At 39.8% G+C, this 24,854-nt stretch overlaps 1 protein-coding gene across 2 annotated transcripts; it reads left to right on the forward strand.

The window, feature by feature from the left end:
- Nucleotides 1–5,266: 5,266 nt before the first annotated feature.
- LOC122647370 (F-box protein SKIP24) lies at nt 5,267–24,724 on the forward strand. Of its 2 annotated transcripts, none has more exons than XM_043840791.1 (5): nt 5,267–5,559; nt 5,657–5,830; nt 6,672–6,834; nt 6,922–7,064; nt 24,708–24,724. In XM_043840791.1, the coding sequence occupies exons 1-4, from the start codon at nt 5,324–5,326 to the stop codon at nt 7,057–7,059; spliced, it is 711 nt and encodes a 236-aa protein (XP_043696726.1). In that variant the 5' UTR covers nt 5,267–5,323; the 3' UTR covers nt 7,060–7,064; nt 24,708–24,724. The 2 variants fall into 2 exon arrangements, with proteins under 2 accessions (XP_043696726.1, XP_043696727.1); XM_043840792.1 differs by lacking the exon at nt 24,708–24,724 and adding an exon at nt 12,217–12,246.
- Nucleotides 24,725–24,854: the final 130 nt, after the last annotated feature.

Consider the following 24,854-nt stretch of genomic DNA (forward strand, 5'->3'; position numbering starts at 1 on the left):
CTTTACACTTGGTCTTAAATAGATTGACTGAGTTACTCTCGGTTCATGAGAACCTCGAAGGAGATCTTTCAATAGCATGGACATCTTGTATAATAAGATGGGTGGTTTCAATAGCATGTATGACTTTTAGTGGTTGTGCTTGACCGTAAGATGAAACGGTTGGACTAAGAGTTGGATATTTTCAAAAGAAGCATTTTTGTGAATCGTTGCAATGTTTCTCTTAATTCATTTTGTTGAGTTAAGATTTTTGGCTAATAAAAGATATTTTCTTTCTTAGTGCCGATGGTTGCACCACAGTTTGTTTTTATGACATTACATTGTATTGTTTATCTACTGTTTTGGTATTTTTCAAGAGACACCACCTCTTGAATTGGGTCATATTCATTATTACCATGGGATATGTCTCCCAGTTTCTATTTTGGAAACTAGTGGACATCATAGCCCATTATTGTTGGTTCATTCTATTTCAGTCCATATGTGGTTTATGTGTTTTCATACTTTATATGAATGGTGGTACATGTTTTAAACACATGTTTATGATGTAAGGTGTTTAAGATATTTTCATATAATCATCATATGTTTGAATGCTTGATTGATCACGTCTAATATTTGGGCATTTATTTTGATTGGGTTATGATAAATCCAAGTACTGACAAGTAAAGCCAGGTGACTGTATTTGTTGATCAAATTGGTTGTTGATAGAGACAAGTGACATTGTATACATATTGGTTGGGTGCTTATTCTATCATTATTTGTGCATAGATTTATGTACATATTTACTTGGGAGCATGAGTTTTATTTGAATGTTATGCTATATTTGATATGCAAGTAAAATTGTATGGGCAAATTAGTATGTAAGTGTGGGGGGTCACAGTTTTCTCACAAAGACATTCTCATTTTGTATTGGCTTATATCTCTGAATGTGAAAAACCCAAAATGTGGGGGTTATTATGAGAATGTGTATATTTACATGTTGACTCTTTTTTAAGAGATATATAAAGTCAAATAGAATGATAATCTCTACTTGGAAATTGAATCTAATAGATATGTTTAGATTCTGATATGTAAATATTTGGAAGGTTACCTTGGTTCAAAGGTAGCATGTAAAAACATGTGTTGGTGGGGGTGATTCATGGAATCAGTAATATAAGCCTAAGTTGTGATTCATGGAATCGATAGTATAAGCTTAAGTTATAGGTTCCACCATGGTTTTATTTTTATGGTTTCATAAGAAAGCCGGATTTGGAGCCATAAAGCTATAACTATAAATGATAGATATATGGTGATGACCAACGCCAAATTGTGTCACGAAATACAAAGGGGATGGTCAATAGAGAAATAAAGACTAATATGTCTTGATTACATATATCTGGTGAGGCTAAGGAAAGTAGTGGTATCAGCTCAGTATAGTTGGGACAAGAATGACTAATACTATTACATAGCCTCTGACCATTATTTTGGTATACATTTAAGGAATGAGTTTAAAGCCTGTGTCATAGGTCATGTGATGGACACCCAACCTATGTGAAGAGGTTTAACTCCTGAATTAGGTTCAAAGGGTACACACGAAGTCACCGATGACCTGACTAGTACTACTAAAATTTACTCATTCTGATTACATCGAAAAGTAGTACCACCACAATGAAATGAGGATGAGTTAGATACTCTTAATCAAGCCAAATCCTACGAAATGTGGGGGTGTGTTAACTGTTGTGCGCATTGGCTGACCTTAGTGGATGTAGGAGGTGAGGCTGCCTACTGATGAGAGTTTTAAAGGCGAACTTTTTAAACGTCCATGAGACCAAGATAGGGGACAAGGCCGGTTAAAAATGTCCAATTTTGTCATGAACGGGTTAAGTCATGTAAGGTCGACTGGTAGGATATGGATGGTGAGCTTGCCGGCTACGCTAATAAGGAAAGGTTCAAGAAGTCTGACTTCACCCGTACTCTGTAGCGAAGTTCATCAAACCTAGTGTAGGTTCAAGTCCGAAAGACACCTGCAACGATGTGTCCTACTATGTCTAATATATTCACTAATTCAGTGTTTTGTTTTATCGGTATTTTGAATCTGTGGGGGATTGTTGGATTTTTAATTGTTTTAAAATTAAAGATTCAAAATACGTTTGTTGGAGGGTTGAGTGCTTTCCTAATAGACACCTAAATAGCCAATAGGTGCCTATTGGAAGACTTGTTTGAGTGGCTAACAAACAAGCCTTATGGGAAAAGACATGAGTTGGGACATTTCTCTTGGAGACATCCCTTAGTGGTGTCTCTTCCTCTCCTATATAAAGAGAGGGGGTCTTGCTCATTCTCTAACAATTGCTTTTGAAAATAGTTTTAGAAGTATTTTTAGTTCTTTTCCACTGTAATCGATCAGTGTCGATGAGTTAGTGAGTATAGCCTTTGGACACCTTTTGTAATCACATTTGGAACTGCAACCTATGTGATTAGAGAGTTGTTTCATCTTGGAGGTATAGATGCATGGTCAACCCGGATTGCAGAATTGGGGCATCTAAAAACCTTAAGGAGAGCATCGTTTGATGCGACTCAACTCTACCATCTATTATTCGGATTACACAAGAGGATGTGTATTATTGATGCAGTGCGATACTATCTGCCATACCAATCAGATAAGTTTTGTATTTACTATTTGTTTATTGTATTTCTAGTCTTATACTTGATGCCCATGATGTTTTACTCCTACACATTCCCATTGAAATTAGTTTCTTCTTTCTAATAAGACTCTTTTTTTTTTTCCTCTCTTTATTAAGGCCTCATCACTAGTTATGACATGAAATTTTCAACTTCACCAAGGGGATAGGAGCCAGAAAAAGAAGAAGGGAAAAGAGGAGTAAAATAAAACAGAAGGCAAATAACAAATATAAGCAAGCATAAGTACATTTCTATTGAAATTAATTTCTTCTTTCTAATAAGGCCTTATCACTAGTCATGACATGAAATTTTCAACTTCACTATGGGGATAGGAGCCATAAAAAGAAGGAAAAAGAGGAGTAAAATAAAACAGAAGGCAACTAACAAATATAAGCAAGCATAAGTACATTCCCATTGAAATTAATTTCTTCTTTCTAATAAGACTTTTTTTTTTCTCTCTATTAAGGCCTTATCACTAGTTATGACATGAAATTTTCAACTTCACCAAGGGGATAGGAGCCAGAAAAAGAAGAAGGGAAAGAGGAGTAAAATAAAACAGAAGGCAAATAACAAATATAAGCAAGCATAAGTATATTCCTATTGAAATTAATTTCTTCTTTCTAATAAGGCCTTATCACTAGTCATGACATGAAATTTTCAACTTCACTAGCGGGATAGGGGCCAGAAAAACAAGAAGGGAATAGAAGAGTAAAATAAAACAGAAGGCAATTAACAAATATAAGCAAGTATAAGTACATTTCCATTGAAATTAATTTCTTCTATCTAATAAGGCCGTATCATTAGTCATGACATGAAATTTTCAACTTCACTAAGGGGATAGGAGCCAGAAAAAGAAGAAGAGAGGAGTAAAATAAAATAGAAGGCAAATAACAAATATAAGCAAGCATGAGCACATTCCCATTGAAATTAAAATCCAGAAAACAAAAAAAATATCAAGGGAAAACTCAGTGTTAATTCAATCCACATGAAGAACAAAGGGAATAATGTGTATTTCCAAGTAAAAATTCAATTCAAAGGACCACAATAGGACTAGCAAAACGCCGAAAATGTTGTATATTTGTAAGTATTTTCCTATTGAGCTCTTGCCAGAACCATTACCTTACCTACCAAGAGGAAAGAACAATTACTTGTATCTTAGTTTCTTGATCCTTGCTAGTCTTTGTAGTTTCTCCAGAGCCAGCAAAAGGTATTAATTTTTGGAGCCCCAATGATGATTTACAGGAATGGTTGGAGAATGATATGTGGAAAGGTCTTACACGTCTTGGGTTCAAAGATAAAGATAAACGTTTTGGGATTTCCAAGGGTGTGGAGTCATGGGCCAAGGGAAGGACGAGGAATGCTGGAGTTCTGATGATTGTGGCCATTCGGAATTTGGGAGAGATGCATGATAGAGTTGAAGAAAATAATTAGAACCTTTATATACGAAGTACTTTTTTGGTACGAAGTAAAGGAAAACTGGAAATGAAACTCACTTCAGAATTATCAATTAGAAGTGATCGGAATGTTCTGGATGGTGGAGAAACATTTGCGTAAAAGCACTTGATTTCACTTGGGTGCATCATGGTTCGTAATCTTGGCATCGGATTGGGTCAGGATCATTCAAACTCGAATCAAATATGACACTTTTGCCCCTTTTTATTTTTAAACCCTTGTCCAGGAAACGTGTGATTTAGACGATCACTTTCCAACCCGGTACTTGGGTGTTGAGATTTTTAAAGGTGGGGTAACAAAGCAACATGTCTTACCTCTCATTGATAAAATTCGATCAAAGCTAAGAAAGTGGAAGGAACGATTTTTATCCATGGTTGGTTGTGTTTTTTTGGTTAAGTCGGTTATAGCAAATATCCTAATCCACTACTTCTCTATGTATTGGTGACCGTCTTCTTTTATTCATTTGGTCAGGAGATCCTTTGCAATCTAAAGCTCTGATGACTAAGTAGGATGACTTGTGTAAACCTATTCAAGAAGTTGGGTGAGGTTTGTTGTCTTCGTGATGTGGATTTTTTTTTTTTTTTTTTTGATGAAACAACAAAGTGTAATCACACAAACCACACAACAATCTCAAAAGGTTAATCGTGATGTGGACATTGTTGTACTTTGCAAACTCTAGGGTCGATGAGGCAGCATCTGCAATCGTCACCATATGGTTGGGAATTTGTAAGGTTTGGCATTATATTATTTCTATTGAGCAGTGAATTATTGGAAATGGGCAATCAATATCCTTCTGGAGTGATAAGTGGCTTTAGTGATGAATCCATTTAGGGGAGTTTACATCTGGATCCGATAATCACCTCCTCTTGAATGCCTTAGTTGTTAATTTTATAGTGTGTTAGTGTGGGGTCAATGGAAGTGTGCTCAGAAGCATCAATATAAACAAGATTTCAAGTTTTCAATCATTTCATGCATTCATGGGGAGGACACAGTCATTTTAGCCCTATCTTGTGTCTAGGAGCAGAGCAGAGCAGAGCGACGGTCCCAGACAGAATCCTTTTTCCCAAGAAATACCTGAGAAATACATTAGAGAAATCGACATTCCACGAATCCACGCCAAGATTCAAGCCAAGGCTTCGTAATTTATTTCAGTGTAACTCGAGCGGGATCATTCTCTTCCTTCTCCATTTCCTGTTGGAGCTTAAAAAGGCAAAAAAAAATGTCGGTTTTGCCGGACGAAATCTGGAGAAGAATTTTGGAGATGGGAATTGAGAACTCGAAACTCGACTACAAAGACCTCTGCTGCATTTCCATCTCTTGCAGACGCCTGAGTAGATTATCCGGCGAAGATGCGTTATGGTCAACTTTGATTTCCCTTGATTTCCCCCAAAGAACAGATGGTGCTTCCCGATCCATGTCTCTCTATTCTAATTCAAAAACCCTGTACAAATCCAGGTAATTAAATCTCTCTTTCTCTCTCTCTCTCTAGCTCTCGCACATGTGGGTTTGGGGAATTGGGAGACTGATGTGAGTCTGAAGCTACTTGACTCAGTTTCGAGAAGGACAAAGCAAGAAAGCTCGCAGCTCATCGTCGTGCTCTTCTAAGATTGGAGAGCCAAGTTTCTGTTTATGCGAAGGGTCTTAAGGACATTCGTCTGCGATTGATGGAGGAGAGTGAGAGAATGAAGGCAGCGGTACAAGAATTATCCAATTCAGAGAAGGTCAGGTACGTACACACTAGGTCACCCCAAAAACCTAAGAAAGATTGCAAATTTATCTATATGGTTATTTTATACTAGTCTTGGTGAATGGAATCCTGTCATGAATAAACACGGCGAGTTGTGATTTCTTAAGTTGTATAGCTCTGAATTGTGAAATGGGATCCTCTAAAGGGAATATGGTAGTATTGATAATGGATATCTTTAGCCTTTCGAATGCTGGTCCAAATTTTGTTTATCAGTTAGGTCTATAGCCAGTTCTCTAATGCACTGACATTTACACTATTCAAAAATAAATGACAGTGAAGTAGTAATCCCTGCTCCTTTTTTCTTGCCGTTTAATTCCAGTTGCCAGAATATCTTTTCAATTAAAAAATTTACCGCTAATTGAGAATCGCTTGCAGTCAAATTAGGCGACTTCTGGTTAGAAGTGGAGGGAAGGGAAATGAAAATAAAACTAATGTAAAATGGAAACTTTTCTAATCATTACCAATATCAGTTGTGTAACTAAAATTTAATAAATTTAGTAGTTAAATATTATTTCAGTTTTCAGCCAAATTACTTGGATTTGAATAGGAAAATATGTTAGGTCTGATTAACCTATTCGAGAATTTGTCCTTTACACAATTGTGATAAAAAGTTTTCATTTTTATTTTTAATATAATTTCATTTCCCTATACTATAAACTAGACAGAGCCTTATTGTCTTTTGCTTTGTATTTCATACAATCTCCCAATGGGTATTGCATCTATGAGACAGTTTATGCAGTAGTACTCATTGAGGATGATTGGATAAAATCTGAAGTCTATTCTCACTAATGGGATGCTGTAACTGCTTTTGGATCTCCAGGCAAGCTTCAGTGGCCTTGAATGTGTGGCAGCCAGAAATTATCCGGGGTAAGCAGAAACAGATAGTTGAACAATGTGGTGTTCCTGTTAATTCTCGTATAGCTGCTCTAAAGATGGAACTTAAGCTTTGTAAGCAACAGATATCTGCTCTTGAGAAGGCCTATGTAAGTGTTGAGCTTGTACCATTTTTTTGTATTTTATTGAATTCAGTAGATTTTGGTGAAGATCTTTATTGCTAATGCTTCTGGCAGAAAGATCAGCAGCGGAGACTTGATGTTTCAAAGGAAGAGTTGAGTTCTTTGAAGTATCATCCCTTACGAGATTATAAGTTGACAGGACCTAGGAGGGATGGATGTAACATTAAACGGAAGAAGTTGAAGGGATGTTAGCAATTGTAAGGTTCTTAACCATTAATACTTGGGTTCTGTTGTAGGTTTCACATGGTAAGGTTGTTGCCGGTCACGGGTTTGAGTTTGGAAACAGCCTCTTTGCAAAAGCAGGGGTAAGGTTGTGTACATTGTGACCCTCCCCAGACTCCACAGTGGTGGGAGTGCAAGCCATCTATTGTTGGTGTCTTGTCAGTTTTGTACACAAATTGATGTCTTTCGTTCTCAGGTAATGTTTCGATGTCAAGAAAAGGAAAAGAAAAAAAGAAAAAAACATAATATGACATGTTGACACAATGATTGATTTATGTGTCTATCTCTCTCCTCAAATTCAAATTTTTTTTTTGAACTTTTTTCTTTTCTTTTCTTGACATCCAAACGTAGCCTTTTAGGTTTTCTTTTCTTTGAAGTTATTGCCTTTGCCCTCCCCCCTTCGTGTTCTGATTTTAAGATTATTGTTGTGAATTGTGATTAATGTGGATGATCCACCAAATAAGCTTGTTTTATTAGGAATAAGTCTAGGGATGGTTCTATACATGTTGGGCCTTTGATCCCATGGATTTTCAATGTAATAGGCCACTTTTATGGACCTAAAATGTATGGGTAATAGTGTTGCATATGGGATTAGCTGTTTTAGTTCCATACTTTGTTTTTATTTTGATGTAATAGGTCATGTGACTACTTAAGTGGTCACATGACCCTTTTTTAATTGAATTAGTTTTTAGTAGTCATGTGACTACTTGAATTAGTCACATGACCTTTTAATTGTTGGTTTTGTAATAGGAATCGGCTAGAGGATTTTTAGTCTCCTAGGCTGAATAGGAGTATGGCCTTTGGCCTTATAAATAAAAGCTAATTTTGTGGGGGCCTTCTTTACCACACAATGTTGAAGTTCTGCTCTAAGCTGTTGCTACAACTTGTCTTCTCCAAGGAGAATTGTCTTGTGTTTGATCAAGGATGGTGGGAGTGGTGTTTGATTCAATCGACACCTTGTGGTGTGAAGCTTGGGTGGTTCGTTTAAGCTCTCTTTGTTCTCCATTGGTGTTCTACATTCAAGTTCTGGTTTTTATTCAAGGATCTTCATTCAAGCAAGCTGCTGTCCAAGAAAGTCTGCAACAACAGTAAGTTTGAATCATCCCAAACCCGAGCCATTCTTCTTCTAATCCTCTAAACAACCAGACCCTATAATCCCCTCCATCTTTTTAATCCTTTTTCACACTCCATTCACTGCACAGACCAATCCAGCCATAGAAATAGCCCCATTCTTTGATCGAATCTCTCTCTCACCCATTGGGAAACTCTATCCAAGTTTGGATAATTCTTCCCATCAAGACCCTAGTATTTCCATTCCCCTTTGTTTCTCAAAACCCTAACCCTAACCACAAAACCTTGCTGCCAAGAACCTTCACTGGAAGAATCCTACTTGCTACCTAGACCAAACCCTACCATCAAACCGTAACCCCCATTAAACCCAAAATCACCTATTTTGACCTAGCCGAACTACCTGTTCAAATCAGATCCTGGTTATTGATTCCTAGTTTGATTATTCAAACCTAGAACTACATTAAAGTCTTACTATTATTTTGTGTCTCTAAAACTATCATTTTTGTCCTTCCATTGTTTGCTCACTAGAAAATATTTGAATCATGCTTGTTTTTATTTTTCAAAACAAAATCTATGTATGATTAACGATCATGGAGCATCTTTTGTTGCATCTATTTGTTTTGAAGATGATCTTGAAAGGAAGCTCTTTAGATTGTTGTTGGCTAGATTCAAATCCCTGGAGATGCTCAGGTGATTAGATAGCATGTGTTTTTGCATTCAGCTGAAAATCTTTGATGGATGCTGTGGGTAAATACAGATTTTTCTTTCCTTTTGTTTGTTTTTTTAATTGATCAGCAATAACTTGTATTTTGACAGTTGGTTGTATTTTGGAATAGGCTGGGCACGACGCCAGGGTGCTCAACATGTGTCATCCTCTTTCCTCCCCTTTTGGAGAAGACCCCCTTGCCATCATGTGTCCAGCCTTGTGATTGGTGTATGCTGCTAGTTTATCGAAAACTGGCGGCCAACCCTCTCCCGTTTCCAACTTGATTTCGGAGATAGAGGAGAGAGGAGTCCCATTAAGGGCATGCAGTAAATTGATGAGGTTGAAGTTTTGCCTAGCTTTTAAGGATCGGTGAAAGTAGGCAGTATTGGAGTCTCTGAGATCCAACCGCGGGATTTTTGATGCAAGAGACTTTCCTCGAGGGAGGAGAGAGAGGAGAGTTCCTTAGAGAGGCGTTTCTCCTCAAGGGTGAGCTCAGGGTTGAGAGAGTCCAACTGGAGCCTAGATTGGACAAAGGAAAGACTGGGCCGACAAGAAGAAAGGCGGGAAGGGATGTTGAAAAGTGGATAGATTCCAACTTTGGAGGGCAAACTTGGTATGGCGAAGTTTCCTAGCTAAGGCGATGAGAGGAAGGGAGGGGGAGGAGACAGGAATATGTCAGGCTTTCAGGATGGTAGGGAGACAGAGAGGATGGGAGGTCCACCTGTCAAAGAATTTGAAAGGTTTGGGACCAAAGGAGGAATAAGGCTGAATAAGGATGTGGCAAGGACAATGGTCGGACAAGCCCTGGAGAAGGAAAGTAGCATGGGAATGGAGAAAAGAGGATAGCCAGACTTCGTTTGTGAGGAATCTATCAAGCTTGTAAGCAATGCGATCAGGCCCCACTAGACGATTGTGCCAAGTGAGGGGGGGAACCTGACCATCTAAGATCATCAATACCAAGATCCTCAATACAATCGTTGAAGGCATTAACAAAAGTAGGATCAATGGGTCTACCTCCAATTTTCTTTGATTGAGACCTCACCACATTGAAGTCACCCCCAACACCCCAGGGAAGGGAATCCAACCCAGATTTAAGGAGAGAGAGATCAGTCCAAAGGGACATGCGGTCGGCAGCGTGGTTACAAGCATAGATCACAGAGAAGAAGGGAATAGGGGAATTAGCAATGGAGAAACGGAGATGGAGGAGTTGGGAAGGGGAGTGTGAAATGGAAATGTGAATTTTAGTGGGGTCCCAAAGGATCCATATACGATCATTAGGGGAATGGTTGTAATTGGAGAGGAGAGACCAGGAGGGAGCTATGGAGGCAGCAATTCGGGCAGCATTCCCCTGGAGAACACAAGTTTCAAGAAGAGCATAGAATGAGGAGTGGGAGGACTTAATGAGGGATCTAATATCCAGTTGCTTAGCCAGGAAATTAAGGCCCCTGACATTCCAAATAAAACCGACGACATGGGGAGCTAGAGGGAGAGGGGTAGGGATCTCCGAGGGGGGTTCTCTTGTACCTTCTACGGAAATAGGCAATGGCCGGGCTGCGACCTAAAGGTCGATGAGGGGGGAGAGGTAGAACCGAACTAGGGAGGGAGGGGTGGACTGTAGCGGATAAGGATGGACAACCAAGAGGTGGGGAGGGGGGCACAAAAATTTTAAGGGGGAGATCGGGGGGTATCCAAGAGGGAAGGAATAAAAGGGTCAGAAATGGATCTAGTATGGGTAGGGGTAGGGGTAGGGGTAGGGGTGGGGGTGGGTGGGTTGGGGTAAGACTTTTGGTAGAGGTGGGGCTGGGGTTTTAGAAAATGGATCTAGTAAGGGTAGGGATGGGGTGAGCGGGTTGGGGTAAGACTTTTGGTAGAGGTAGGCTGGGGTTTGGGAAATGGGGAGGTTATAGGCGAAAAGGGATTGGGGATGGGAAGTGTTTGGATGGGCCAGGTTTAGACGAGGGTGAGCCTGATGGATGGGCCTGGCGATGGAAGAGGGGTTATGGGAAAAGGAATCAGGGAGAGGGGAGTCGTGGGCTGAGTGTGTGGGCCCAAAGGGGGGTTGAAAGGGAGGGGGCTTCAGGCATAGAGAAGGCCATGTGGCAAGGGAGGGTGAAGGGAGAGTTAACTAGGGTGGATTAGGTAAAAAGGGGGAAAAAACAGAAAGGGAGAAGATAAAGGGGGAGGGGGGGAAACTGAAATAGGTAAAAGGGGAGCAAAACTTCACGTAGGAGATAAGACCTTAGCACGAGAATGGCAACTGGAGGCCAAGCATGCCTGGGCTTCTACTGAGACATCGACTGGAGGAGCCAGTGGTTTGAGCAACCTATAAGATAACGTATTAGGGGATGGGGAAGGCAAAACGGGTCTTCCAACCTCAGAGCAAGCATCAACGATCGTCTGCAAGGGCAACAGCTGATCCCTAGCAGAGGTAGTAGGCAGAGCAGTACGATCACCAATAGGATCTTCATGGCTCAAAAAGTCAAACTCAGACATCAGGGGAGCTGACGAAGAAGGAGCTAGAGTAGCAGGTGCAAGGGGAACCTCGGGAGTATAGATCGAGAGCTACACCGTGTGAGGAGGGGAGTTGGAGGCGAGACGATTTTTACGACGGCGACTATGTTAACGGTTACGATTGTGAAGACGATGACCAGTGGCTCTTCCTCGACTTGGGGATCTGGGGGGGGGCCAGAAAAAATGGAGGAAGCTCTGGAGTGAGAAGCATCGGAATGCGACTCATTTCTGGTGGCAGACCGAGGACAAGAGGAATCTGATGAGGGTGAAACTTGAACTAGCGAGTGAAAAGCCAAAGTAGTTGTGGGATCTTCTATAGTCGGAGGAGAGACGAGACCATCGGGGGAAGCCTTAGAAGCTCCAAGCGCTGTGATGGATAAGGGACAAGAGGCAACACAGTCCTTCATGTGATGACTGAATGTTTTACAGAGATTGCAGTGAGGTGGAATCCACTTGTATATGACTGGTTACACAAAGTTGAAGCCATCTTCCTCTATGATGGTAATGTCAGATGGGGGAGGTCCATTGGTAGAGACATCCACATAAAGGCGGGCGTAAGAGAGACGATCCATCTTGAGAGTGTAAGCGTCAGTGTGCAACGGGAAGCCTATAACAGAGCCTAAACGACTAAGGCATTCTTGGCTCCAGTATTGCAGAGGTAGACCAGGGAGGGTGATCCACAAGGGAATAGTGTTGAGGTCGACCTTGTGGAGCCAGAGATGGGGACTCCATTGGCGGAGGAAGATTGGTTTGGATTCAAGTATCCAAGGAGCACCATCAAGAGCACAAGACTTAATCTCATCTGAGAAGAACCTGAAGATGAACACCCTGTTGTCGAGGAGGAAGGTGTCCAGAGAGCTAGAAGCTTTGCATTGCTTGGAGAGGGAGGCTTTGATGATGTTGAAAGAGGGTCTTGAACCAAGGAAATGACCCACTAAACAAGACTGTCATTTAGAGATTTCAGGTAAGAGGAGTGAGTTGGGGCAGAGGGCGAAGGGTGAACCATTTTCAGAGGCTGGTTTGATGTAATGGAGGTTGGTGCCGGCGGAGGAGGAAGGAGATGACAGAGGAAAGAGGGAGGACCACGATTTAGGTCCAGCAGGGGTGGGGAGGGTGGTGGTGGATGGGGGAGGGGGGTTGGAGAAAGTGGCGGTGGAATGGGATGTTGGCGGACTGGTGGAGCTGGAGGTGGTAAGATTGTTGGAGGTCACCGGAGGTAGAGAAGGAGGCGGAGGGGCAGGGGGAGGGGGCGGAGGATTCATGTCATCCAAAATTTATTATAACTAAAATTCTGGAGACAATTCAATGTTGGTCCAATCTCTGTTTTTTGTTGAAAGGATAAGTTGGAAACAATATCCACAATTGCTGGGACAAGCTTAGTACCGTTTAGGAAGCATTACTTCCCTAGTTCTTCCCTGTCAGAGGGAACAGATCAGAATTCCTGATGTTGGTTGTGTTCCATTAGATTCACTAGTTGATCTGGTATTGTGGGCTTCCATCTCTATTATGTGCAGTGCTGATTTGATGGTTGAAGTCAACTAACCTGTAATCATTTTCGCTGATGGGGGAGAGCGATGGAATGGTCGGTTTTATCTTTTTGCCAGATGGGAGTGGGAGATGGAGGACAGACACTGGATGCTGGACAGGACATGACCAAGAGGGTATTGGATGGCCAGATAGACCTTTTTGTTGTTCTTATACTTTGGTTGAGGTTGTGTTGCCTTAGCTCCCCCCCGCCTTTGTACTATTATGTTTTAGTTAACGAACTTTCATTATTCATAGATAGGAACTTGTTAATTTTGTTGATCCTAAAGCTAATAAACTTACATTTAATGTCTGGCAAAATAAAAGTGGGTCAAATTAATTACTAGTCAACTCGGGGGACTGATTCGGTGATACTGATTGGTATCTGCGTCAGTATTTTATGGACGAAAAGATGAGAAGCCCTCAACACTGTACAGGTGATGTAGGACAGGTTTGGGAAACCACATCAAACCACAAACCAGTCCTATTCTAGCCACAAGTATGATTTATTGGGGTTTACGGCCTGCTGTAGTTGAAAAAACAAGTGGAATGCTCTTAGGAAATGAAAATGGAAGTTGGGAGCAATATGATGGAATAAACAACAATGGATTTGGGGGGATCAAACACGGATGATTGGATGGTTTGCTGTAGATATAGAGTTTGAAAGGGAGAAGTGGATAGACAAGAAAGAATATCATCTCGGTTTCACAGACAAGAAGATCATCTTGGTTTCACACCATCTTGGATTCACTCCACGAATTGCATAGAATCACTAAGGAAGTGTTTGGTTCAGTTATTCTGAAGAATTAGATTCTGATTCTGGATCAGATTCCCTGAAATCAGTTTCTGTGGATTCATAACTTTGAAATTTAACTGTTTGGTGACCCTAATTCTGTAACATGAATCTCCCTGAATAACTGTTTGGTTACCCTGATTCTGTGTCTTGATTCTTCCTGAAAAACTGTTTGGTTACCCTGAGTCTGTCAGGTGGATTCATCTGGAATCCGATTTAAAAACTGTTTGGTTCCCATGTTTCTGTCATTTGTTAACTCTTTTTCCAGCCCAACATATGCAAGAAAAAAGAGTTTTTCCAGACTAATTTCCTCCTCCCATACAAACTAATTGCCATTACCTTGCTAATGACACTACCCCACTACTTATGTAATTGTGCCGTTACTTTGCAATCCAACATAAGTAAAAAAAATGTGAACAGTCCACCACAATCACTAAATTCTTACTTCTAATAATGATAAATGTCATTACCCAAAGACGCAACTAAAAAACAAAACGAAAACTGTAATCCACGGAATGAGTAGTTAGTATAGTCCAACTACCAAGTTGTTAAATTAAGTATAGAGAAAGCCGAACACATCAGAAAGCCCACACATGGTTTCAAATACCTCCTTTGTTGAAGTCAAGCTTTTGAACAATGTCAATGACAACTTTTTGTGATCCATATATTCCAAAGAAAGAAATTGATGTGAGAGAAATAAAAGATAATGGAAAACACCACTTGAAATTTTGTAGATTATTGCCATAACTAACTATGCTATGAACAGTTGAATAAAAAGGGCCTCGGTGGATTCGAACCACCAAGTGCTCTACCAATTTGAGCTAAAGACCATCAAGTGGAGCTTGGAATTTACAAATAACCATGAGACCTTACCACAAAACCTTGGCATTCATGATGTTGGGAAGACAGTCCTAAAGTTATAGAATCCAATATATACAATCAGGTATAGTTCAACGGAGTGTAATTTATGAACCAAGTAATATATGGGAAATAGTAACAACCAGTTCCATGACTAAACATTTTGATGCTTTTGACATGAGGGGCTTGATAATATTAATTATAGTAAAATAGTGATTTAATATCACTTCTAACTTCTAAGGGGTCCCCTCACTTGAAGACTTTGTGGGATGGTGTAGATTAAACTGCTATCATTGTAGTCTATTGACTTGAATGCTAGCTGGACGCATCTGACTAGTTTTTATGTAGTAGAAGTAGGTTTACCTAAAATAAACTTAAGCATACTTATATTAATGGCTTTCACTGCCATATGAACTTGTAATAACTTAAATATTTTAGATGTTTATTAACTGGAATAAGATTATTGATAGGGGAACAAAAGACGATTAGACTAAAGCAGTGTATCAAAGCTGAAACCCAATGGATGCATGCAAAGCTGGTCATGCATGTGGGTCCATGCATGCAAAGCTGGACAGAGATAAGGATCATGTTGAGACATGTGCCAGGGATATTGAGAGTCAATCATCTTCAATTTCTATATATTCTTTACGCAAAATCTCCTTCCATTTATTACTCTTGCCAACTTTGTATTTCCTCACATTGATAAACAGAAGCTTTATCCATCAAGAAGATGATCAATGGCTCATCAATTTGTTCTTAATATAACTATATGGGTAAAACTATGTATTGCTACCCAAATACATAGAATACATATTTTGTAGGATCCTCTATGTATTGCACAATAAAAATAGTGACCAATCTTTCAATCCAATAGTCTTTTTTATGTAATTGGAGCTCAACATACAGATTCGAAGATTAGAAACACACGCACCAAAAAAAAAGAAGAAGTTGTCAATAGAATAGGTCAGACCTTCATTCTTGGCCATCTAGTAAAGGGCTCTTCTCATTCAATTTTAAAATTTCCTTTTGGATGTACAGCTTACGGGTGAAGTTTGGGGAAAGAAGGCTGAATATGGATAAGGTACAAGCATATCACAATAGAAAATAGGAAAAACAAGAAGTGGAAGAAGAATATAAAAGGGATAACTAGATAAGCTATCATTACCTTTGTTACTGCAAGATACAACAAGCACTAAAACAAAGCAGTGAGACACAACAACTGAACCTCAACTGAAGAAGCAAATAGCAATCGAATTATCCAACTTCTATTTACCCCAAAAAAAGAACTAATAACAATGCAGGTGGGGATGTATTAATTTTAGTATTAGATGAAAACAGAGGAAACAAGTTTGGTTTGGTAGTTGGAATGTTCAATTTTCTAGTTTGAACAAAGCCATAGACATGCTAAAAAGGTTGGTGCTTTTAATTTTCTGTTGGCATGGAAGCATGGAGGTAGATAACCCATTTTGATAGATGAATGCTTATGGAAGTTTAATCTACCGACCAATAATCCTTGTGTGGTCAGGTTCCACTTCAGATTTTTTTTTTGTTTGAGTGAGTTTTACTGGTTCTCAACAGTAGATGAAGAACCAAATCAGAAAATTATCAATGGCCATAGATGAATTTCAAACTCCAGAAACTGCAACCGTGGAGCAAGAACACCTCCAGAAAGTCCAGTCGCAGAACAAGAAAGCAATGCTAATTAAAAACCCAAATTACTCTATATCCAAACTGCAGCCGTGGAGCAAGAACACCTCCAGAAAGTGCAATCGCAGATCAATAAAGCAATGCTAATTAAAAACCCCAAATTTAGCCTTTTTTCCTTTTAGAAAGACGACGATATTAAGACTGATTGGAATTGAATCGGTACCCAGCAGTTGAGCAAAACCAACTTTGGGGCTTTTTCTTTTTAGAAAAAAAAAAAGGTGATGAAGACGAAGAAAGAAGTTACCTGAAGGCGATCTGGCGGGCTAGAGGTTGAAGAAAGGGCTTCAATTCGCAGGTGACCTTGAACACAGAGGAGGTTGCAGACGAGATGGCGTGTTGGAGGTTGAAAGCGATGCGTACTGGAGGTAGAAAGCGATCGAGTTCCTCTTTGTTCGACTTGCAATCTTGATTTTTTGGAAATAGGGTAGCGATTTGGAGATTTAGGGTTGGAATCAGCCAACTTTCCGATTTATATACGAGGTACCTCAAAAGTGAGTTTCCCGTTGGAATTCACCTCACGAGGTGAATTCTTCTGCGAGTCAATTTTACGTTGAAATGTAGAATCATGTAGATTCCGTAGAATCTTAGTCTGAATCAACCTAACTGTCTTTGTTTGTAAGAATCAAAATTCCGTAGACCTCTAATTCTTTAAAATAATGGAACTAAACACTTCCTAATACCTTCATTCCTTCCTTGCTTCCTTCCATCTCCAAATACAGTCTTTTTAAACCCAAAATGAAAAAAGAAGGAATATAACTCCCTTATAACTACTTTTCCAGCAATAACTACTCCCTAATAACTACTTCTCCATCAATAACTCCCTAATAACTCCCTTACAACAACAACAACAAACTCAGCCTTATCCCAACTTAATGGGGTCGGCTACATGGATCCAATCAAACGAAGTAGGTAAAAATTGCGAAGTGAAAGAGAAGAATGGGAAAATGATATGAGAAGTGAAAAAAGAAAAATGACAAATGAACAAAGGAAAATACAAGAAAAGTGAAAGAGGAAAGAGGCACAAACAAGCAAGTTAGGAGAATCAAAGCTAAATAGGGTCTACTACATGAATCCTTGCCCTCCAATTGGCTCTATCCGAGGTCATACACGACACGAGACATAGACTATGCATGTCCTTTCTCACAATTTCTCCTATGGTCATTTTAGGCCTTCCCCTGCTCTTTTAGCTCCATCAATTGGAATCATATCACTCCTTACTAGGGCGTCCCTAGGCCTCTGTTGAACTTGACCAAACTACCTCAGACGACTCTCTCAGAGCTTGTCATTGATCAGAGCAACTCCCAAGTCAGCTCTGATATGATCATTCCTTACTTTATGCTTTCTTGGTTTTCCACACATCCATCTTAACATTCTCATCTCTGCCACAAAAAGTTTCTCAATATGACACTTCTTAACAGCCCAACATTTTGCCCCATACATCATATCCGGGTGAACAACGGTCCTATAGAACTTTCCTTTAAGCTTTAAGGGAATACGTCGATCACATAGCACTCCGGACGCACCTCTCCACTTCAACCATCCCACTTTAATTCTTTGTGAGACATCATCTTCTATGTCACCTTCCTTATATATGATTGACCCCAAATATCTAAAATAATCACTTTGCGGTATCTCTCTTTCCTCAATTCGCACCATGTCAGTATCCATCATAGTTTAACTAAAATTACACATCAAATACTCTATCTTTGTTCTACTAATCTTAAAACCTCTTGTTTCCAGGGTTGATCTCCATAGTTCTATCTTAGCTTTAACCCTTTCTTTTGTCTCATCTACCGAAATGATATCATCGGCAAAGAGCATACACCATGGGACCTTGTCTTGAATGCTCTTGGTTAGGTCGTCCATGATAAGCGCAAAAATATAAGGGATTACGACTGATCCCTGATGGAGCCCAATCGTAATTGGGAATTCTTTGCCCTGACCTCCCATAGATCTCACACTAGTCACAACGTCCTCATACATATCCTTTATTATATCCATATATTTACTTGATACCCCTGTCTTCGCTAGAACTTGACGGATTAAGTCTCTAGGGACTCGGTCATGAGCTTTTTCCAGATCAATAAAGACCATAATAACTCCCTTACAACATTAGTACATAACAATTCTGGCCCCAAATAAAAATTCAACAAAATAATAAAAGGAACTATACATAATGCTGATCATTTGGTTATAATGAAGTGACATGTGGCTGCATAAATCCCTGAGTGATGTCCTCATCAATTCTCCCCAGGTGGGAAGAATTCACCTCTGGTGAAAATAGGCTCTGATATTTCTCTAATAAATCAGGTTTAAATCAATAGGTGCCTACAGTACACATGTTACCATTTGGAGGGTAATCCGGTTTCTTCTAATGTCTGAGCCTCTGAGCAGTGGTGTTTCTAAATTCCTTGCAAAGTGAAGCCCAAAGATAGCTTTCTTTTTAGACCCTTCTAGGAACTTGCAATGATGGCTCATGAATTTTCATAGCATCTTGATGCAGTAGTGTTAGACTGGTTTTATCAATTTGATGTAGTGTGGAAGCCAAAACCAAGTGATCCAGTCTAAAGCCCAAGTCAATGGACTCAATACTCGGCTCATATAGAGGCCTGTGGTGTGTGATTTTCTACTTTATTCGTAGGGTTAATTCTGTAATTTTTGTTTTTAAAAATTAGTTGCTATTTAAGTAGGGTTGGCGTCCAAGATTAGAGAATTGTTGGGTAGTTGAGATTATTAGTAGTTTCTAATTTTTGGAAGATGTCAAAATTAGAAAGTGTCATGTGTTTTAGCTGAGGTAGTCAACTATATTGGTTTATATATATATATATTTATATATGTAAACTCAGTCAATTCTATAAACTCATTGAATAGAATTGAATGAGAATACAATTTTCGAAAGTGAATATGTGCATGGTGGCACCAAGGAAACCCTGACCTAATCCAGGCTTTTTGGGCTCAATGTGCTGGTGGCTAAGAAGGAAAATTAGGGGTTTGTTTGGGGTTTGAAATGTGGAACTAAGACTATTTAATGAAGATAAACTGTGAAGTCAGAATTAGTGCTGAACAAAGAGAATAGAATTAGAACGAGGACTCAAACTAGTGCTCGGTTGGAGAAAATGGACCTCTCACAAACCAGAGCTTAGATGGAGGTAATACTCAGGTCGAGTTGAGGTGCTGGGGTGGATTGATGGTTGAAATTTCAAGGGATTCTTTCAACTCTAAGGAGGTGCAATGGGATCTGTGTAAGTGTGCTGCAGAGCTACAGAAATAGGGAGGGAGATCAAAAGAGGGGCTATTGCTGCCGTATGCTCTACTCTTACCATTGCTGTTGCAACCACTGCAATTTTGTTCTGCTGCAAGGTTGGTCATGAGAACTCAGTTGAGATGGGAGGTAAAAAGATTAAAGAAGAGGAATGGTTCAACTTGAACGAGGTATAACAGATGGATAAGTTTATCCCTATCATTAAAGACTTTTGAATTTTTAACAAGGGGTAAACCAGGTCTTGTGAGATTTTGTGGAGTCACAAACCTTGTTTGTCACAAACTGAACAATGTTTTGCCTTAAAACAATATAATATGTGTATATATATATATAATACAATGTAATATAATATAATATAATATAATATAATATAAAGATCATTAGAGGGCGGGATAAAGATCATTGACTATGGATCATAGTTTTATATATGGTATACATTTTTTATTTTTTTATGCTAGCTATTCATTTATGTAAGTAAATATAGCTTAATAAAGTGTAACTTACAACATGGAACATGTAAAAAATAAGCCCCGGCCTGGCCCAGACTGAGCCATAGAGTTTTAAGTTTCATTATGAGACCCAGCATGTCCAGGCTTGGGCAGGGCAGGCCTGGGTTGAGGATTGAGGACCCTGGGCTGCGCTGGGTTATCAAAATCCTGGCCCAGTCTGGTCCCATCGCACCCCTAGATGGTCCTATTTTTAATAAGGTTTTGGTATTACGATATATATTTTTTAATTAATTGGTCGGTCTTGGTCCAAATCGATTAACGTGATAGATCAACCAATAACTAACCACATCGATAACCGACCGGTTAGAGGTTTGAAACTTGGCTGAACTAATGACCCGAACCAAGTTTAAAACCATTTAGCCCATGAATAACCAAGTTTGGAGCTCTAAACCATCTCTCCCTCTCATTTATAGACTCTCCTTCCCTTCTCTTCTTAAATTTCCAATTTGGGACTAAAAATTAATGTGGTCTCTTCTCTTAGTAGTTAGTCCTTTCTCCTCGCTTGGACCAAAAGGTTTGTTATTTTAGTCATATGTGACTTAATTTTTTATGTTTTTAAAAAAAAACTTATCTTTATTTTTTTTGGGGGGGGGGGGGAATCTTCAACTGAGTTTTATTCTGTAATGAGGGTTCTCTTTGTTAAACATTGCTGTCCTGCATGTGGTTGTAGCTTATTTCTTCTTGGTGAATTAGATGGGATGATTTACTGTATGCTGCACAGCAGGTATTGGCTACGAGAGCTATGATCCCTTTTTCTCCATTATTTATCCTTGTTACCATATCAAAACCCTTGTAACCAGATTAGAGAGAGAGAAGAGAAGAGAAAGAGAGAAGAAGAGAAGAAGGAGAAAAAAAGCTGTCCAAAGAGGAGAGGACAGCCTGTGGCAAGAATAGAATAACTTTCTGAAGGACTGCTCCCTCATATATATTATTTAATCATAAAATAAACAAAGTACGAAGGACAGAACTACCTCTGTACCCCACGAAACTGTTCATGTCACTGTTCATGTTAACAGTGTCACAGCCCATAAGACCAATTTACCCCTGGAAACTCAACACTCCCCCTCAAGCTGGAGCATATATATCACCCATGCTCAGCTTGTTACAACAATGATGAAATTAGAAGCAAACGAGGACTTAGTGAACACGTCAGCAAGCTGATCTGATGAAGAAACAAAGGGAGTCTCAATCAGTTTCTTCAATACTGCACTCCGAACAAAGTGACAATCCACTTCAATATGCTTGATCCACTCATGAAAGACAGGGTTACTAGCAATGTAGAAGGCTGCTTGGTTGTCATAGTACATCTTCATAGGTGTGGGCACGGGAAATCCCATCTCAAGAAGTAAAGACCAAATCCACATTAACTCACTAGTATAAGCCATGGCTCTGTTCTCTGCCCCAGCAGTGAACCTGTCAATAGTGGTCTGCTTCTTGCTACACCACATAATCAGGTTACCTCCAACAAAGGTACAATACCCCGTAGTAGAGCGACGATCACTAGCTAAACCAGGAGCACCCTTCAAGTACCGAAGGAACTGAATAGCAACATCCCAATGAGCTTTACAAGGGGAATGCATGAATTGACCAAGAATACCAACAACAAAGGATATGTTCGGTCTAGTGACAGTCAGATATATCAACTTCCCAATCAGGCTTCTGTAAGAGTACACATCTTTGAGAAGTTCACCATCATTAACCCCAAACTTCTAATGAGGGTCCATAGAAATATCCACTGGTTTTGATGTAAGCATGGCCAGTTTTAGACAAGAGATCCAAAACGTATTTCCTTTGAGATAGGCTGATTCCCTTTTTTACTTCTAATAACTTCAATCCCAAGAAAGTAGTGGAGATGACCTAAATCTTTGGTCTGAAAATGCTGTTGTAAATACCTTTTCACCTTAGCTACATCATCCTCTTCATTACCAGAGACAATAATATCATCTCCTGTACGACAAACAAACACTGAATGATCTGAAAAACACTGAGAAGCCATATTTGGTCACAGTTGCACTAACTTCTCGAACCAAGCTCAAGGAGACTGCTTCAGCCCATAAATTGCCTTACGCAACCTACATACACGTCCAACATTCTCCTCCTGAGAAACATACCCTGGAGGTTACTCCATATAAACCTCTTCGAGCAAGTCACCATAAAGGAAGGGGTTTTTTTATGTCCAACTGAAACAACGACCAATTAAAATTAACAACCAAAGAGATAAGAAGGCGAACAAAATTCAGCCGGGCAACCGGAGAAAAGGTCTTAAAGTAAGCAGCACCATAGATCTGGGTATACCCTTTGGCAACCAGACGGGCTTTCAGCCGCTCAACAGAACCATCAGAGTGGTACTTAATAGTGTAAACCCACCTACACGGCTACACTTCACCAGGTCCTTACCAGGGAATCCACCAAACTCCAACTATTATGGCTCAAGAGAGCATCCATTTCCACTCAGGAACAGTAAGAGCCTCAGTTTGACTCCGAGGAATAGTATAAGAGGACAAGGATAGAGCAAAACAATTATACGAAGATGGAAGATGGGACAAGGAGACAAATTTGTCAATAGGGTACACAACTAACTACTTTTGAGTGCAAGAGCGTGTACCTTTATGAAGAGCAACAGGTAAGTCATCAATAACAACAGGTAATTTAGTAGGTACAAGAGGACTAGGATCTGCATCAGAGGTGGACGACGGTTCAGGTAGTGATGGAGGTGGAGCAGACATTTGTATTGGGCTGCCCCAATGTCTTCTTGCCCCGATGAACCTGCAATAGTGGTGTAGGGATAGGAACAATGGAAGGAATGGGCAGAGGTTCAGGATCAGCCCACGTGTCCCCAGATAAGGTGGGCTGAGTAGAAAAGTAGGAGGTGCCCTCAAAGAAAGTCACATCAGCGCTAACAAACTATTTGGATAATTGGGTTATAGCAGCGGTACCCTTTCTGAGTCCGAGAGTAACCTAATAGGCTAAAACAACACACTTAGTAGACCGAGGTTCCAATATACCATTCGGGGATGAAGATTGTGAACAAAACAAACGCAACCAAAAACCCAGGGAGGTGAGTGGAAGGGAGGCAAACTAGGAAACAAAACCAAAAAAGGAGACTTATTGGCAAGCACAGAGGATGGCATACGATTAATCAAGAAACAAGCAGTGAGAACTACATCACACCAAAAATACTTAGGAACTTGCATATGAAACATAATCGACCTCAAGTCAATGTCTATTTTTCCATTCTGCTACTCCATTAGCCCATAAGACCAATTTACCCTGGAAACTCAACAATCTTCACACAAATAACGATAGATTTTGGGTTGCTGAGAAGATAAGGGAGAGTCCAACTTTTTACTATTGTCTTGGACGTTCAGGATCCATTTTTATATTCAGGACCAATGTGATGCCAAAAGTTAGTAAAAATATGTGTTTAATGCTTCAGATACTAGAGTTGAAACAATTTACTTCTGCCAGATGCCTCACAAAACATAAGTCGGTCGAATTGATTCAAGTTTATGCCTAGTCATCTCTTGCTGATACCAACTGAATTGTACCAGAGTTTGTTTTTCAGGGTGCCAAAATGGCCGCCCAACAAGACTCATTGTCTAGTCAATCTTTTATTACGTGGCTAGCCAAATGATACTGGAGGCTGTAGCTGTTGGTGTGAGATTCTAAAAGTGTGGTGTGTGTGTGTGTGTGTGTGAGAGAGAGATAAGTCAGTCGAATTGATTCAAGTTTATGCCTAGTCGTCTCTGGATGACCAACTTGCTGATACCAACTGAATTGTACCAGAGTCCGTTGTTCAGGGTGCCAAAATGGCTGCCAAACAAGACTCATTGACTAGTCAATCTTTTATTACGTAGCTAGTCAATGATACTGGAGGCTGTAGCTGTTGATGTTAACTTACGTTTTTCTTTTTTTGCTGGTCTTCGTTGAGATGTTTAATTTGTCCTTAATGCTTCTCTATGTAAAACAATGTTATCATAGATTGTAGCTTTTCACTTGGTGTATTGGATGGGATGATTTTTAAGTATGCTGTTTAACATATATTAGACAGAAAGTGAAAGAACTTATTAAAGAAATTGCATGTTTGATGGGATGCTTCTTATAGTATGTCAGTGACTGGTGAAAGAATTGGTTAAAGAAATTGCATGTTTGATGGATGCTTCTTATAGTATGTCAGTGACTGAGAGCAGGGATGGCAATGATTCCAGTTCAAGGTCAGTGTTGCTGATGCTATTTGTGATCCCATTAGTAACCTGTGTTGCCTGTGTAACATACAGCTCAAAGAAACCAACCCAACCCAGGATGGGGCTGTTGGGGAGTTTTGCATACCAAACCTGACCATAACCCCTTGAGGGTCATACCAGCCTATAGGGGTGGCAAAGTGCCCCAGTTTGACCAGGCTTATTGTCATCCCTAATCAATGGAAATATGTTTCTTGATGTCTCTGGACATGAGCTGCATTTTACGAAGCATCATTTTGACCACCTGGCATTGAACTAAGAGAATGACAACAGAGTTTCTCTACTGCAAGTGGATATGGAATTCTTAGATCATTAGATTTTCTTTCATCATTAGGTTATTCGCTTTTGTGTTCATGTTCTTATGCTTTGCTGTCCTTATTTTCCCATTTCAGTGTGGATGAGCTTATTCAGTTGATTTTTTTTTTCAATTTTGTAGGAGAAAGGTTTTCAGAGCATAGTCCGAAACCTCGCGAGATCTCGCCGAGATTCTCAGTTTTTTCATTTACCGAGTCGAGATGGCCTATGAAACCAAAAAGTGCACTTTCTCACCGAGATCTTGGCGAGATCTCTCCTAGATTTGAGA

The sequence above is a fragment of the Telopea speciosissima genome, unplaced genomic scaffold (genome assembly GCF_018873765.1).
Source record: "Telopea speciosissima isolate NSW1024214 ecotype Mountain lineage unplaced genomic scaffold, Tspe_v1 Tspe_v1.0036, whole genome shotgun sequence".
Lineage (NCBI taxonomy): Eukaryota > Viridiplantae > Streptophyta > Magnoliopsida > Proteales > Proteaceae > Telopea > Telopea speciosissima.

Excerpts from the sequence above, each read along its gene's own strand:
- LOC122647370 (XM_043840791.1), top strand. The coding sequence starts at position 5,324 with ATGTCGGTTTTGCCGGACGAAATCTGGAGAAGAATTTTGGAGATGGGA. Across the intron at positions 5,831-6,671 it reads TCCAATTCAGAGAAGGTCAG|GCAAGCTTCAGTGGCCTTGA; the intron begins GTACGTACACAC and ends TTGGATCTCCAG. Across the intron at positions 6,835-6,921 it reads CTGCTCTTGAGAAGGCCTAT|AAAGATCAGCAGCGGAGACT; the intron begins GTAAGTGTTGAG and ends TGCTTCTGGCAG.